Source organism: Neopsephotus bourkii, unplaced genomic scaffold, assembly GCF_033783945.1.
Source record: "Neopsephotus bourkii isolate Nb327-2 ecotype Australia unplaced genomic scaffold, CSIRO-AGI_Nbou_v1 NB_1572, whole genome shotgun sequence".
Classification (NCBI taxonomy): domain Eukaryota; kingdom Metazoa; phylum Chordata; class Aves; order Psittaciformes; family Psittacidae; genus Neopsephotus; species Neopsephotus bourkii.
In genome coordinates this window covers 2,644,414-2,661,161 of record NW_026902048.1, presented here as the reverse complement: position 1 = coordinate 2,661,161, position 16,748 = coordinate 2,644,414, and the positions used below count along the sequence as shown (strand labels likewise).

The 16,748-nt window shown below is 42.5% G+C and overlaps 1 protein-coding gene across 2 annotated transcripts in view; it reads right to left on the bottom strand.

Annotated features, from left to right (window-relative positions):
- Positions 1-16,748, bottom strand: part of ADAMTS17 (ADAM metallopeptidase with thrombospondin type 1 motif 17) — a 170,255-nt gene that overhangs the window by 57,631 nt on the left and 95,876 nt on the right. For both annotated transcript variants that reach the window (XM_061371256.1, XM_061371257.1), the window contains exons 11-14: positions 15,627-15,728; positions 14,124-14,269; positions 10,271-10,437; positions 8,567-8,694 (exon numbers count right to left, since the gene is read on the bottom strand). In XM_061371256.1, the coding sequence (XP_061227240.1) occupies positions 8,567-8,694; positions 10,271-10,437; positions 14,124-14,269; positions 15,627-15,728 (543 nt within the window). The remainder of the gene's footprint in view (positions 1-8,566; positions 8,695-10,270; positions 10,438-14,123; positions 14,270-15,626; positions 15,729-16,748) is intronic.

The following is a 16,748-nucleotide window of genomic DNA, read 5'->3' as shown; positions in this document are numbered from 1 at the left end:
TAAGCACTGTTACAAGTTCCAGTGTGCTGCTCACTGAATGAGCTCTGCTTCAGACCAGGATCTGAACATTGGAGTGTAACATTCAGTTCTGATGACACTTCTGCAATACCTGAAGGCAGACCTCATGAATCAGATAGTTCAAGATGCCTGCAATGCACTGTAGCTCAATGGAACAGGTCAGGTTCATATTTGGCCAATTTGTACCATAAGATTGCTAAAACAATCATGACATTTTCAATATGCTTGCACTGTATTAAGCTTAGACATTCAATTGATAAAAAAAAAACCTAAACAAGAATTCTACCTAAAGCTTCATTTTTCATGGTGTTTTCATCATTTTCTACACCTACCTAAACTCTTTCCAACAAAAATCTAAAGCTTTGCTTTCACAGATGGGTATTACTAGGACAGTCACAGTATCCTCCCTGTAGCTACAGAGACTGTCATGTTAATCTTCCTTATTCCCCAACCATGTACAGGTTATTATGGTGAACATTGCACATTTGCATATCTCTTGAGGTTGATAGGATTTACTTTCATTTACTTTTTCTATGTTTTCAGTCCACGTAAGACCCTGGAAATAATCAGCAATTCATTCTAAAACCATAAATTTCTACTGAAATAAGAGTTGTCATTATGCAAGTTATTAGGAGAGATTCTACTATTAAAAATAAGTTACAGATTTATTCTCTGTAGATAAACAGTTTCTTGGCACATGAGTTAGCATGACTGTCACTAATAATATTTGAATAAGGCTGTTGGGTCTCTTACTTCTTTTGCCTTCTTAAAATGAAGCCAGAGGAAAGTTGGAGGGAACTGAGGGAACAATCAAAACAACAAACATTTTGAGAAATAGGGTAAGCAGAGAAATATTAAGAGAACTTGGGCTGTTTATCTGAGACTGTCTGCGTGCAAGCAACACAATTTGGACCTGAATTCAAACGTTCCCCAGTTTCAGAAGACACTGGCCACTGCCTAAGTCCAGATGTATTACAGGGATCAAAGATCGCCAGTGTTCAGACGTGTTCTGATGCAGCATTCATCTGGGTAAATCATTACAGACAGACCCATGCTGAGAAAGGATGATCATCTTAAACACATACAAGGGAAATGCTGCTCATTAACTAGAATAGCATGTAAGCCAGTGGGCAAGAACTACAGGGAAAAACCTGTATAAATGGGAGTTAAAGGAAGGTATGAAAACGACCACAGAGTTTCTGGCAGTTGCAATTCTCAAGTCTAAACTTCACACCCATGTCCAACAAATAATTTTGGGATATTGAATGTGATTCTGCCCCCAAAACAGAAGGATGTCCCAGCAGTAATCCTTCCAGGAAAATAAATATGATTTATTAATGGGGTTGCTGAAAAGCAGCTGGAAATATATGCCTGCCTGCCATCCTGCTGAGATACTGGAAAAGCTGCATTTAATTTAAGACTCTAGTGCTATCTTTTATTGTCCTGCATTGTTATTAGCACTATGTGAGCACACAAATGAATAAAAGGAATATAATGAGTGTTGAACCACACTTATTCCCAGTGCTACATGAGGAGACTGTAGGGCTGTAATGGAGGCAGGCAAAGAATGGGGAGTTAGCAATCACATGCTTTGCATTTACGCTGAGGTCTCCCAGATAATGTAAATCAGTGCAAGGCAGCAAAGCCTCTGAAAGAATGAATCCCCCTTCTTCTGACACTGGGGTTCAAGACAAGCCATTTCCTCCCATTTCGTAAGTCATTGACACACTTTGACTTGAAAGACCCTCTCTGAAAGCATGGAAAGTGCATCCACTGAATCCACAAATACACCTCCCAAAACCTTTGCTGCTTTTTACCTTTCATCTTCACCTTAATTTCCTAAGAGTGGAGGAAATAGGAATGGCCACTGCAGTGTTCTCTTTGATGGCACCATCCCTCCCATCCAAAGGGCAGACTTTGCCTTCAATCCAGGGCTTGAGGATTAAAGCCCCCATCAGATTTGGGCCAGGAAATGGCTTCTTAAAAATGAAAATCTTTAAGAGAATAAATCAGCTTTCCTTGTTGGCTTTCAGATGATAATTGGTGTGATCTTGCTATTTTATGGAGAAAAACACCTTGGAAGCACTTTACTCTTGTCTACATAAATATTAAAGCCCATTTCTCGTTCCCCATGCCTGCCAATCATTTACAAACTACAAGTATATTTAATAACAGTATGTAATGAAACAGCTTTTGTTAAGATTGACAGTGGATTCCAAAAGCTGCAAAGTCATTCACAAACACATCACAGTGACCATCTCAGTCACTCAGGTCCTTCGAAAACTCCCTGCATCGAAAATACTGCCACATTTAAGTGCAAAGGGGAAGAGACAGGGCTGGAAGGGTGAGGAAGATGAGCCATTAAGGAGTGAGCAGGGCATCTGGAGCTCATCTGTGTTCAGAAGGAAGATTAAAAAGTCCAAAGCCAGCCTGGGGTAAGCACCACCTGTTCCTGGTGGGAGCATTTGTCACTGCCAGCCCCGTTCTTAGACTCTTGGAGCTTCCCTGTACAACCCAGCATGGACTTGAACAGTGATATCCATAACTTTGGCAAAGGGACTGATGCTGACGCCACTCAGGTGTTCCACCTCCTTCCCGTACTAGCTGTTGAGAGCCTGTAGTGCTGCAGTACTGCTATTAACACCATCAACTGGACAAAGAGGAAGCAGATTTTAACCACAGACAGTTCCTTTCCCATTTTAAACCATGGGAGTGCTGGCAAGAAACTTAAAGATGGCCTTTTGGGGCTTCAAGTCCTTAACATTGACCATCACAGTTATATCTACAGGTTTCTTAATACACTTCAACACAGGCAGGCTCCTACACTGACACCATGTTTTCGAACTATCCATTGACCTTGAAATTGGCAGGTAACTACACATTTTCTGAGCCAAAGGCCTGAAAGTAATTCTCTCTAAGCTGATATCTCAATCCACCCATCCTTCCCTCCCCCTTTCTTCTCATCTTTGTAATTAAACATCTGAATATACTGCTTGTTGGGTGGTATTTCCAGCTTCAGTCATTGCTGGCTCCAGCATAGGAAAACTCCTCTTCTCTTCTGAATGCACATCATTTGGATTCTTCTGTGTGAACTATTTTCTGTAGTGCTTGGGTATTTTTAAGGGTATTTTTATTTGTCTTTTCAATGGCTGTGCAAGAACTCAATTGATACAGGCTGCGTGAGTATGTTTTGCTACATAAACACAATTCTTTTTGTTATATACACCCACCCTGTGTAAGAAATGACATTGTAGGCTCACAAAACTGTAATGCTTCCCATATGCTGAGCTAACTAGCTGTCTCAATGGATCAAATATAAATATTGATGCAACATGTGCCATTTTACAAATTAATCATGTACAGAGCATGCTGGTTATGACAGATTCATCTACACTGCCAGTTCTTTGTCCATAATATCCAGTATCCATTGATACCTCCAGGGATGGACCACATGAAACAGGAATGTACATATGTGAGCAACTGACATTCACATCTGAGGGCAAACGAATTCTTATTCATTTGCTTTACACATGACTTGTGAAGCCCTTGTGGGGGATTCTGGGTTCCTGTTGGGATCTGAACAGGAGGGTGAGCCTAGATCTCTAATCAAGCAGTTCATCTCCATGTTACTCCTATTTTTGTTCCACAACAAATTCTGTGTGATGGATTGGAGTCCATGTAGAAGTTAGTTCAGCAAATATCCTCCTGTCATTTCCTGAGCCTTCAGATTTTATCTGAATGAGAGCAGCTCTGCTGGAACAGAAGACACTGCTTGGCTTAGATTAGCATTATCTTATCTGGATTAGATATGCAATTACACTTGCCCAGTGACTTTGCGTTTAGATCCCTTAGAAGTTCATGGGGATGCTAGATACAATTATTCCTGATAACCACTTTTTCATATTTAGAGCTTGAAGGTTATGTGTCAGAATCCCTCTGTTCTGGCAGCAGAGCAGCCTATATGAGTGAACATGCAAATAATACAAAGCTTTTTCCCAACACAGGAACTCCTTTGCTTCTGTTCTCTGGTCACTTTCTGTAGCTACCCCTTTCTGATCCCTCCAAACCAACTTCATCTGACCCAATCCTACCCTGCCCTGGTTTGTACAAATGTCAACGGGCTGCAGGTAACAAAGGGTTTTATATCAAATACCCATTCTTTAAAAGAGACATCTATCATGTCAGTTCTGGATTTGAAAATAATCTATGTTTATCAGTATATGATATATTTGTATATACCTGTATGTATCTCCCTTCTGATCAAGTATTATTCTTGGCTGCCCCAACCACAAGCAAAACATAAAGCCTCCAGAACAGATAATACAATTACTTGGCTATTACACCCTTTCTGTGGGTTTACATAAAAGAAAAATAAGGAGAACCAGCATGATTTTGTTTTTCAAATCCCACTGTGAAGTACACTAGAAAAGCAGTAAGATACCAACAGCAGCTTGTTTTTGTCACTGTGCCCCACCAAAAGCCCCGATTCTGTTTCTAGGCCTCAGATTACACTGCTAAGAACAGAAATTGGAAAAAACAAAAAGGTACTTATACAACAGGTTTCTGCAGTTCAAACAATCCTCCTGGACTGTGTGCACATACACTAAATAATTTATCAAAGTACAGTGTGAAGCCAAGCTGTTGTATGGAGACAAGCTACCCAGTCTGGAACATCTTGTATCACAGTCTGCAATGCAGGAATATGAACAATACGTGGAAAACACTCAAGTGAGGAAGCAAAGCCAGAAGTGCATGTATCAATCAAATGCAAGAAGTGGGTACTGAGCATGTAGGAAATTGTTAGTCAGCATCAGGTCCAGTAGACAACTGCAATTTATCCTCTGCCACCCCTGGCCCTCTCCTGACACTTTGCCTATCCCATGTGAAAAACTGCTCTGGAAATGTGTCCATTTTCAAGTTTGTGTTCCCCTTTCCTACTGTATGACAATCTGTTCTATAGTATCTCTGCTGTGCCAGGACTGCCTAACATGTGGCTTGTCATCACAGAATGCCCTGTGGATTCACCAACAAGTTAAAAGTAGACGTGACATGACAAAACGCTAATGAGAAAACTGTAGTTAGAGCCAGAACAACTTCACCTCTTAAATTGTTAAATCACAGCAAAGACTGCCCTTGATCTCTAGCCCAGTTGCACTACGCAGGAGGTCTCTGTTTTCAAAGAGACCTTAGATTACACCCTCAAGTACAATCTGTAGTCCCCACTGGAAAGTTTTTGTGCTATCATGAGCCTCAGACTAATCCTCCTTTGAGAAAAGCCAGCACAAAGTCATGTGCGTCACAGCAGTCAGCTGAGCAGCTTGCCTTCTCCCCACACCACTGCTGTATGACATCTGACACCTTTTTAGTTCTACTTCTGCCAGTTTTATATTAACATCAGCAGCACAGAGTGAAGAACTATAAGAGGTTCTAAAGCGCACTGCTTCCACAGATCTCAACTTGTGAAACATACAGCAGAGTCTTAAGGAGGAGCAAAACTCTCAGGGAATCCTCTCTCTGAAAGCCACTTGTCACTTGAAGAGAAATATGGGAAGACAAAAGCAATCTGAGCTTCAGGTTGCACTGCCCTATTCCATCTTCACCATGACTTCAATCTCCATGCTAGAGAAAGCAAACTATGGGAGCAGGCAAGAGAGAGGCTGCCGAGACGAGCATTCACCCTCCTCCTCCTCATATCCATCAGACTGATCTTCTTCTCCAACCTGCTACAGATCTTGTGTCTCTGCAAAGTCTCAGGAGAAAAGAAATTCTCCTTGCTAGAAGACTATGTGCATTTTGAGAAGAAAAGTTCAAAGACCTGTGTACACATTGAACAAGGCATGTAGTTTGCTTAGAAGATAGTAAGGATAAGTGCATTTGGCATTACTTTTGAGGCTTCCCTTCTCAAAGCCTCCCTCTTCTTGCAAGTTTTTCTTTGCCATGTTCTTCTACATTGATTCATCATGTAACAATGATGCATGAGTTCCATTTAGGAGCATCTACTGCTGAAGGGAAAAGAGCTATTACATTTCCTGGACTAGATGTTCACAGGCAATGGTTACTGCTAATTTGTCTGTTACACTGGCAATGTGTCATTCCTGCCTTTGAGAGCCTTTAACTAGAAGGATTACACAGGAAAATAAATAACTATAATACCACCCTCTGATTTCAGCACTTATTCTCTTCTTCAGGCCCCCCGCAATGCTTGTAGCCAGGCTTTGTCTGCACTGGGTAAGAGTAATTAAAGAAATATGTTGATTAAATTGGTTTAATAAGCAGGGAGTTAGATGAGTATCTGTGGCAAATGGGGTACACAGACACATATGGCAACTCTCAGCTCTATATAAGGCAGAAGAGGATTATAAATGAGTTCACAAGGCTTTCAAATCTGCTCGGCTTGAATTGATCATTTTGCATTTTCTCTCAGCCAGATGCAAATGGACTGAATGTTCTGCAGCTGTCATCACTTCTCTGCACAGTTAAAGGCAGTTGCCCCCGACTTAGAGTGCAATTTGCTTTTCGTGATGTACCTCCAAAGCTCTGTGCTCATAAAGGTTTTCATTTGGAGGGGAGCTGGCTACTGCTCCTCACTGGAAGAAGAAAACATACATTGCCATAATGTGTGATTTACCATTCGTGGCTGATCTGAATGTCTGGAGCAGAGAAGCTGCCAGACCAGTGTAATGGTCAATGGCACACAGCTGGAGGTGCACAGCTGGCCTTACTATAAAGGTTAGTCATGGATTTTTTTGAGGCTTTTTTTCAGACACAGCTGAAAATAGGGGAAAATTAAGTAACTTGGGATGCACAATGAACCTGGCTCCATGTAATGCTCTTTGTATTAAAGAGCATCTAATGAATCAAACTCGTGTTGGCTACCCAGCAACTTGCTGTTCAGATCCTTCATCTGAATAAATTAGACTGAATTAAAAATGCCTCTTCAGTGGCATTTGGCAGGGAGCAGTGGGAAGTGTGTCCTGCAGCAGTGCAGAACTCAATCCAGGCAAAGATTTTTCACTTATGTCATCACATTGCTCTTTGTAAAGTTGCATTATGCCCCCAAAGGTTCTTTTATACCAAGGTGAACACTGTGTTCATCTATCTCCCTGTCTAAAAGGTTCAAAGCAACAAGAATTGGTAGTTCTTCATCACTGCTTACAGAAATCAGAGATAATGCCAAATTTGGTGTGCCTTCTGCCCCAGGGCAAGCTAGCATATCTACAGTGAAGTTAGTGAAAGTAAAGGGTGATGCTAGAAAGCTGTTCCAGTGGTTAATATTCAAAAGAGGAACTCCTAGCACAGGATACAAATCTAGATGAGGATGAACTTAGAGGAAGAACTGCCAGGAAGAATCCAGCACTGGCAAGGCTGCAGTAGCCAACTCAACTGTCTTTCACATCACTAACATGTGTGAAGCAAGCTTTGAACACATTACATGACTAGGAGAGAAAAAACCTTGTCATAGCGTCCGGGACAAATAACTTGAATCCAACTGCAACATGCTGCTAGAAGCACCCATTCCAAATGACTTCCTGTAATTTATGATCTTTAAATAAACATTTTCTTCTCTCCCTTCCCTTGTCCAAACCTTATATTTCCAGTTAATATAGGTATACACAACTCCACTATGTTTTCAAGAGATCAGAAATACCAGTTCTAAGAGATGGCTTCCCTAAGCATTTGATGTGCTGTGTTACAAACTGTCTCACTGCTCAGCAAAGAGTTGCATTAAAAAGATCTCCCACACCTAATTTTGGTTCCATATGCAGTTTGGCTAGAGAGAAATAATCATCATTGCAATGGTTAAAGGCCATCACCCCTTCACTCCAGGAAAAGGGAATCAAATCCAAAGACTTGAACAGAGTCCATTTCCATTCTTGACTTGTCTGACCAAGCGTAGAAGGAAGCAAGCATGTTCAGGGTTTGGCCAGGCCATCCAGGGACAACCAAGGGGGCACACTGACTGTCCCACTGCAGTACAGCAGAAGGAAGCCTATCCTCCAGTCTCCCTGATTTGCCTTTTGTGTGACCCAAGCAAGACAATGCAGAAGAGAGACAAAAGCAAACTGGCTTGGTTTGTGCTCTAGCCTGCAGGATCTGCTCCTTTAAACCTATATTCTCTGTTGCACAGAGGTTTAAAACCTACTTTGTGGGAAGAAGAGAACCTTTTTCTTACTGCAAGGGAAGCAGGCCTTTCAGACAGTTTTGATGGGCCCCTACAGTAACTCACCTTGGCATTATATAGTAACACAGTCAACAAAAAACACACAGGGGAAGCTACTGGCTCCTGCAGCTGCAGGATCCAAGGAGCAACTGGTATTGAAAAGCTTCCTCCATTTCCTAGGCAGGAAGCAGGTAGACCTACAAAGCATCATGATACTGGCAATATAACACTTGTAACAAGCTAGTGACAATCTGTAACCCAGGATTGCCTTCTGACCTCAGAGACAGCCTCCCAGCCACCCACATGGATGCCTGCTCTTCTAGGACGTACACAGCTGTCCCAGACTACCCTTAACACTAGACATAAAACAAGAGGAAGTTACTCCACCTGGCACTTGCCATGTACACAGAGGTCAGTCTCATAAGGCCCACATGGAGTACCATCGAGGACTCTGTCTGTCACCAGCACAGGGGAATCCTTCCCCAAGGGAGAGCAGAACAGCTCACATGGCTTATCTGGAAAAAGAAATACAAAAGCAAATGCCTTTAGAACAGCACAGACAAGTGTTTGAGACAATGGTGATGCAGTCTGTGTGAAGGGACTTGGAAAGGTATCTGTTCTTTGAAGGAACTTAAGCCTTTCAATTTAAGCCTGTCGTTTCACCACTTTAAGTTCTCAGTATTCCTCAGCAGACAAAAGTTGCATTTTTCATCCGTGCTAATGGCAATCATTGTATTACATATTTAGTCCTCACTTTGGAAAAGCTATTACCATGTTTAGCTAGAGAAGGAGTTAAGTAAAAAAGCTTTTTCAAAGACTTGTATTATTAACCAGTAGGATACAGCAGATGTCAGGGTTTGCTGAGTGCATTTGTCATACATTTAAGTAACAGATATTTAGTCAAATATAATGGTTTTCCTTTGGAACTGACTCTGCTACGCACAGACTTCATCCAAGTAAGAACCTATAGACATTCAAATTGAAACATGTTTTGTTCTGCATTGCCAAGTACCTCCACTCATCACACATAAGAGAGTATTGCCAATACATTGAGCTAAGTGGCATAGGCCTTTTCTAAGTTTCCAATGCAATAAAAAACCTGCAAGCAGGATGTGAAGCTGAGCTGCACTCAGCCCAGTTTGCTTGACACAGGAATTACATACATAGCCTGTGGATGTTCAAACTCCTGCCTTGTGTCTGATGCAAGGCAAATTTGCAGAGGCTGGATTTTGACATCACTTGCAGACTGAACAGAATAGTTCTGAAATTAGCCAGGGAAGTAGCTCTGCATTGTGTATTCAGACAGCAAAACTATTTGGGGAGGGGAGCGAGGGGAATAGCGAGCAAAACCAGCCTGTCTCCTGGGGCATCTGAAGGAACTGTGCTCTTGGATGGTCTGCTATAGGAACTGAAATGATCTCTGTATGATTGGCCTGGCATCAGACCTAACTTGTCAGTGCTAGCACAGGAAAGGGTTTATCCCATGTCTGGTCTTCTGGTATCAGTTCCAACACCACCCTCCTCTGTTCAAGCATGTCTTTAAGGTGACCAAATGAAACAAGACTTGTCTGTTTTTCAGCGGAGTGCAGCAAAATATGTTTGCTTCTGCAGAAGGAACATTATTACAATCCTTTTTCAGATGCCCCCAGCATTTGAAGTAATAGTAGATGAAGAGCAAGATCTAGCAAAGGAAGCATTAAAGGAATGTAGGTAGGATAGGCATTCATCCTGAAATGCCCAGAACTGACACACACTGAGATATCCCAGGGAATCCTTCTTTTTTTTCAGTTCCAAATTAATTTAAACACCCATTCCCAAATACCTGCCTGTTCAGACTAGGGATCAAGTCAAGGCACTTCTCCACCAACATTACGAAAAGAGGAGCAAAGAACTAACAGCTCTGTATCTTCAGTTAAGAAGGCTAAAAGAACAGCAAAGCAGCACCAGAACAGTTGTAGCAAGTCTTTCAGTTGTAGCTGGGGGGAACATACTGTAGGCTTCTCACCAGCAAATGGGAGTCTTGCAGATGAAATCAAGAGGGGCTGAGAAGCTGCAGTGAAACATCAGCAAGGAAGTACAGAAAAAACTTACCATCAACAATGACAGCTGTCAGGAGACTTTTCTTCTTGTTGGTGTATCTGTCATGGGCCTGACACTGTTGGTCCCTGAAGCTTGGCACACCCTTAGGGCAGGGTAAGTTCTCACACACAGTGTGCTCCACGCTGGCTCCCCGGCAGTTCTTCCCTCCTGGCCCTGGGCTATTGTAGGAAAACCAAACCAGTCAGCAGGAACAGCACACATTCCCACTGGAACACCTTTACCTCATTTTCTCTGCCTAAGGCAACTCGTGAAACAGCAGGAAGGATCCTTCCTCTCAGATGTTCCTTGTTGGAGGGTAAATCCTGCTCTCAGGGGCTCTGACAGAAAATTATTCAAGCTCCATTTTGGATCTATAATTGGCTTACCACAACACATGCCCTGGAGTACTTCAGAAGCATGCTCTTTTGTAGTATGCCATATAGATCAACGATAGGAGCTGCCTACAGATACACTTCAGATAAGAGGTAATCCAAAATATTGTTCATCTGTGGGCACTAAGCAGCCTTCTTAGAAGATATAAAGAGCTTAACGGTTTGTATTCTGGTCATGAACCGAGGGGTGTGACTAATTCTGCACTGCTGACCTGAGTTTCTTCTTTGATTTCAGAAGCAATTCATTCCTATCCTAAGCTATTATCAGATGGAGCAAGCAAATGACCAAGAAAAAGCAGACAGAATACGTGCATGTGTATGTACCAGCAGTTTCAGAACAGGACTTGAAGTAAGGCACTCCCAAACTTTGGGTTCTGTTGTGACATCAAGCCTGAGCTCTAACTTTTCCTGCAATGTGGGACAACTGCCTAGAGGCACCAAGGTGACATTCATGTGCCCAGGATCACACTAAATACCTAAGGCAGAGGCAGGCAACCCTTAATGTCTTGCCTTTCTCCTCCTACCGTTTGCTTTCACCCTGCCTCAAAACACTCTTAACAAAGGACACACAGCAAATGTCTCTTCAGCACTCATTCTCTGAGGTTCTGTCTTCAGCAGTTTGAAATGAAAAGAGCAAATAAGAAGCTATAACCTGTACTGTAAGTAGGGTGTCCAGAAACAAATCTGTGCAGCAGATAATCTCCCTCCAGGAAAACCATGACATTTTACACATTCGGTTATTAAACATAGAATCATAGAATCACAGAATAGTTAGGGTTGGAAAGGACCTTAAGATAGATCATCAAGTTCCAACCCCCCTGCCATGGGCAAGGACACCTCGCTCTAAACCATATTACTCAAGGTCTCGTCCAACCTGGCCTTGAACACTGCCTGGGATGGAGCATTCACAGCTTACCTGGGCAACCCATTCCATAATAATAAGATAATTTTGGTTTTGTAATACCCTTACCAGCAATTACAACTGCATCTTCAGATGGGACACTTGTGAGATGAAATCTAGATTGTTGGTCTGTGGAAAAGCAGATGCTGGCTCCGCAAGACCTTTTGAATGCTTATGCAGGAAAGGCAACTAATCCAACATTGGGATTAAGCACCTGCAAAATCTATTTATTCCTATTTATGATTCCCTGGAGAAGAAGTAAAACCTCAAGCTCTCAACAATAGCCTGTGTTTTGTTTGCAAGATAAACCAAACCAAGCACAAACAAAAAACCCAAGTAAACAGAAGTCTTGGACATCCTAACAGGTAATTTCTTCACCTACTTTTTGATACTCTCCAGAATTTGTCACACTTAACTGACCTCTGAAATCATATTTCAGTATTTACAGGTCTCTTGGCACATTTAAACAGGATACTGAGGGTTTTCATCATGCAAGATGAAGAAAAACAGTGTCAGTCACACTCTCTGGTCTCTCACAAATGGTTACCCAGCTCTTGTTCATACATCTTTCTTTCCTGCTTCATTCCATTTATGTGGCTTTGTGTCCCTTCCACCTTTCCAAATGCTGAGACCAAGACTTTGGGTAGCATCTCTATCAGATTCTGCAAAAGAACCTGAAGGGACAGACCCCTGTCATTCCAGATCCCAAGCCCTGTATGACATGGGCTTTAGCACTGCCTGGGATTTCCAATAAATTCAATCCCACCCTGACACATGCCTGGAACAGTGACTGTGTGAGATCTCCTGGTAGACAACTCCACAGCCTATCTTTCACTGTATTTATGCCAAGAGAATCCACCCACCAATGCAGCTGAAGAAATCAAAGCCCATTTCTACTACCGTGACCCTTTCACATGACAAGAGGGGACTGGAGAAGGGGTGGAGATTTCACCCTGCTCCTTTTTTTAAGCCAGTGTTTTTTCTCTTCAATCCCACTGTACAACAATAGCTCAAAGCCTAGACAAGACCAAAAGGCAGTACAACACCAAAGTCTGCACGTGCAAACTGGCTCACGACACACTGCCTTACAACCATTTGGAGGCAATGCAAGCAAATACTGAGAGCAATTACAGAGAGGAAAAACCAAATCAAACAGTGAAGCAACTGGTTTAAAAATACTGATAGTCCCACAGGCTCACAAGTCAGCTGGCAGGAGCAGAGATTCCAGCTAGAAAAGCAAAAAACAAAAAGCCAGAGACCAAATATATATGAAATAAAAGATAAATCCCTTAGCCAATATTTTTGGACAGTGAATAAACCAGCTGCAGAAGTGGGCTGATGCCAGGAATCTGAAGTGAAAGAAGATCACGTGTGTATCCCCAGCCAAGAATGTATATGAGAAAGAGAATTTTAAAATCAGTGTGCAATCTTGGAGGGAGCATTTCCTGTAATTTAAGGAACGATGATGAATGGATTTAGGTTTGGTCAGCAATGTGGTTAAAGAGACTTTATGTAGCTGACAGCAAAGAAACCAGCTCAGCCCCTTGTTCAGGAAAATGAGCTGGTAAAAATCAAGCCTGGACACTGTAGACGTGCAATTGCTGTTAAGTGTTATTTAAGGAGAGAAATAAACAAATATATCCCCTTCACATGAATAGGGCTCAGCAGACATCCATCATCTAGGCATTTCTTCAAAGTGACTATGTTGCTAGCCAGGATTTCAGCCCCTATTTAAAAAGAAAAGTTTCCTGTGCTTTGTGTGTGGAGAAAACCTTCAAATATGAATAAAGTTAGAGATACAGAACTTGGAGGACTGCTCTCAAGATTGTGAGCACCCTTACTCACTGAGAAGTTAGAATGTACACAAACAGGGGTGGTCAGTTAAATAGCCACCACAGTAAACCTCTTCAGGCCTCCCATAAGAAAAGATTTCCAGATGTGCCTCAACTGATGTGGGGGATGAAGGATGGCACATGGGAAATAACACTTTTATTCCTTCCTGCATCAGAAAAAAAGTCAAAGCTCAAGCAGAGAGCATAGACTTATCTGTGGTGACTGTGCAGGACTTAAACAGCATCCACTGCATTCTGTGTGCAGGAAACTTTCTTTTTCCTATGCAGCACATCCCAACCAACAGAATACCTTGACATGCTTTATCAACATAGCTATATGAAATGAGGATCACTGTCAGCCACTCCATTGCTTCCCAAGCCTAGAGCCAGTACTCCCTCTATCTCTAAGACATATTGTCTCAGCTTGGTTGATGGATCCAGCCCAGCCCCTCCTTGTTCACTGCAGTGCTGCAGAGGAAACACAACATCGCTTTTAAGCAGCCCATTTTTAATTCAACTGTATCTATGTTTGAATCATCCCAAAGGGCCACCTCCAACGGTAACCCTTCAACAGAAGCAACTTCACTCCAAGTCACTTCAGGATTTTGACCTGATCCCTGTTGCTTGTGAACAAGAAAGCTCCCATTTGGCTCTGCTGCCAAATTCCTCCCTCTACTCATGCAGCAACAATTGTCTAAGCACTACCTGCAAAATGCAATCAGCATGAAGTGAAGACTTACGGGGGATTGTCGCATTTCCGCTGTCTGAACCGCACTCCTGTGCCACAGGTCCTGCTGCACATGCTCCACTGACTCCACATGCTCCAGTCTCCATCAACGTGCTCAGGGATGGGAGTTTTGCTGACACATTCCCCAGCTCGGCACCACTGAAATGCAATAGTGTTAGCAGCACAGGCTGGAATGAAGCCCTCATCTTGCAAACATTCCTGCACAGGTAGACTTAAAAGGATGTCTGAGGGATTATAACAAGCCCATGTTTTGTTTCTAGAGGTTCAAGGCTTCAGTGAGAGTGAGGTGAGTGGAAGAGAAAGGGAGGAGGTGAAACAGAAATCCAAGTGTCACTCTCAATGAACCCCTGAAGAGAATTCTATCATTAAAAAATAAATCACTGAATGGAGCTCCTTGCTTTATAAAGCAGATAATTATCTCAGTGCTAAGTCTTAAAAACTACACTTTATAGAGACTGAGTCCAAGAGCTTATACCCCAAAGCAATGTCTTCATCAGCAGAATTCCCAGTACGTTCAAAATAATTGAGGGATTTTGGACCTAACACAGCTAAAGCCCCAAACAACCTTTGATTCTAATAGGTTGTGCTGGCTCCTGACCAAGCAGCAAACTTGGCTTGTTCTCCTGCTCTGTCCAGGATATGATACAGTAAGCACTGCTAAGCAGTCTTACGAAAGAATCACCAGGACTCCTGTTGCTAGAAAAACACATAGCTAAAAATCTTTTGTCTCCGTTTCCTTGTCATGCTTTCCAGGAGCCAGCTTTTCTCACCATTGTCTATTTGCAAGCAAAGAAAAGGTCTCTAATCTTTGATTTTGGCAACAAACTGCTTAATTTTACACTTTCTTATCTCCTCAAACACATAATATACAAAAACCACCAGAATCCAAACACAGTAAGGAGGCGGCTGGCAGTTACCAAACCAGTCCCGTTCCTTTGTAGCCTACCAACTTATCAGCTGCACCAGGAGAGTCAACCACATACATTAATGATCCACGTACCACCTAGCAGTGCCCATCTCAGCAATGGTGAAGGGGAGGCAGCAGCTGAGCCTCAGTAAATCCCACCCTTATGGCACTGAAGCCAGTTAGTGGAATGGTGATTTTCACTTACAGTGATTTCACTTACAGTGAAAAAAACCACCTTGCTCATGAAACACCACTGGCAGCAATGCGTTGATGTGACACAAGTGACCTACTACCTGAAAGGACTCACAGGGTGCTCTTTGCACCTGGAGTGAGGCCTGGGGTTTTCCTGACGTGTTTGTAGAATGCCTGGACCACAAGAACTTGACTACTGAGCTCTCCAGAGGCTACTGGAATACACGTAACATAAAATCAGAAAGACTTAACCCAATCCAGCTGTTAATTGAGCAGTTTCTGTAACAGAATCAGTATAAAATATGGGTTTAAAGTAACTACCTAACATCTTGGAAACATTATTCCACAGACAATGCTGGAAAAAACAAAGTGACTGCTAGTGAGCATTTTGATTACCTTGTCTGCGCCACATTCTGTGCCATCCAGAGGGGGGTCCAACTTTGTTTTACAGGATGTATCTCCTTCCACCAGGCACCAGAGCCCAGCACACATCAAATGCTGTAATCACAAAGCAATGAGGTGCAGTTACTACTTTTGGAGATGTCAGCTATCATTATGGGATACACTTCAAAGCTCAGGCAAGTGAAATCCAATCTCAATCCAATCTCAAGTGAATCCAGAGGCATCTAGTTGGTTTGGGAGCAATTATTTTTAAAGCATAGATTGGCATTAAGTGGTGGGGCTGGTAACATAAAAGAGGTTAATGGATCCCATTGATAGGAATAAAACATACCCAAAACAGAAAGTGGATTATTTAAATAGATTGCTTTTCACAAGAATAAATCTGGTCCATTAAAAAAGAATCCTATATGGGAGGCCAAGGTGGGTGCTTTGGAACCAAGCCACATGCTTAGATGTCTGAGCTGCTTCATTACCTGTGTGTTTAAAAAAGATACCCCAGTAACAGAGCCAGCTTTGCCGGACTTGATGGTAGCTGTAATCAGCCAGCAATGCCTCTTGGGAGGAGAAAAGCGTAAGGTGGAATGAGAAAGAGGAAAGGGTTTCATGGTGCGCCATGCAGCAGAGGAGGGGCAAAGTTAGTGAAGGTTTGGTAGTGAGAGGTAGCTGCTAGAGACCAGTGTGCTAGAGAAGGTGAAAAGTGAGGTGTGAAGGCAGGAGAGGCAGGAGGTGGAGCACATCTCGCTGCCAGACTTGAAACACGTTCTGGGTGTCATTACTCAACATTGCTGCTCCACTCGGCCCACGCGTGCTGCAGCGATATTAATGCTGACCACACTAGCACGATCTGTCAGATCAACATGCTTCTTCAGAAAAAGAACCAGGAAAAACAGCTTTTACATCATTAACATTTTGCCCAGCACCCACCAAGCTTTGCAGTCCATGAAAGTGGATGATTTCAATGCAGTGCTGCAGATCTGAGCACCAAAAAAAAGGGGAAGAGTTACGTTTCTTTACTATTGTTCACGTTTGAGTGTAATGGTAAAAAGATGAGGAGCTGACTCTCGTGCCAGCTGGTCTTGTCAAGATTTATTGCACCTCATTAAATAGTTGAGTCAA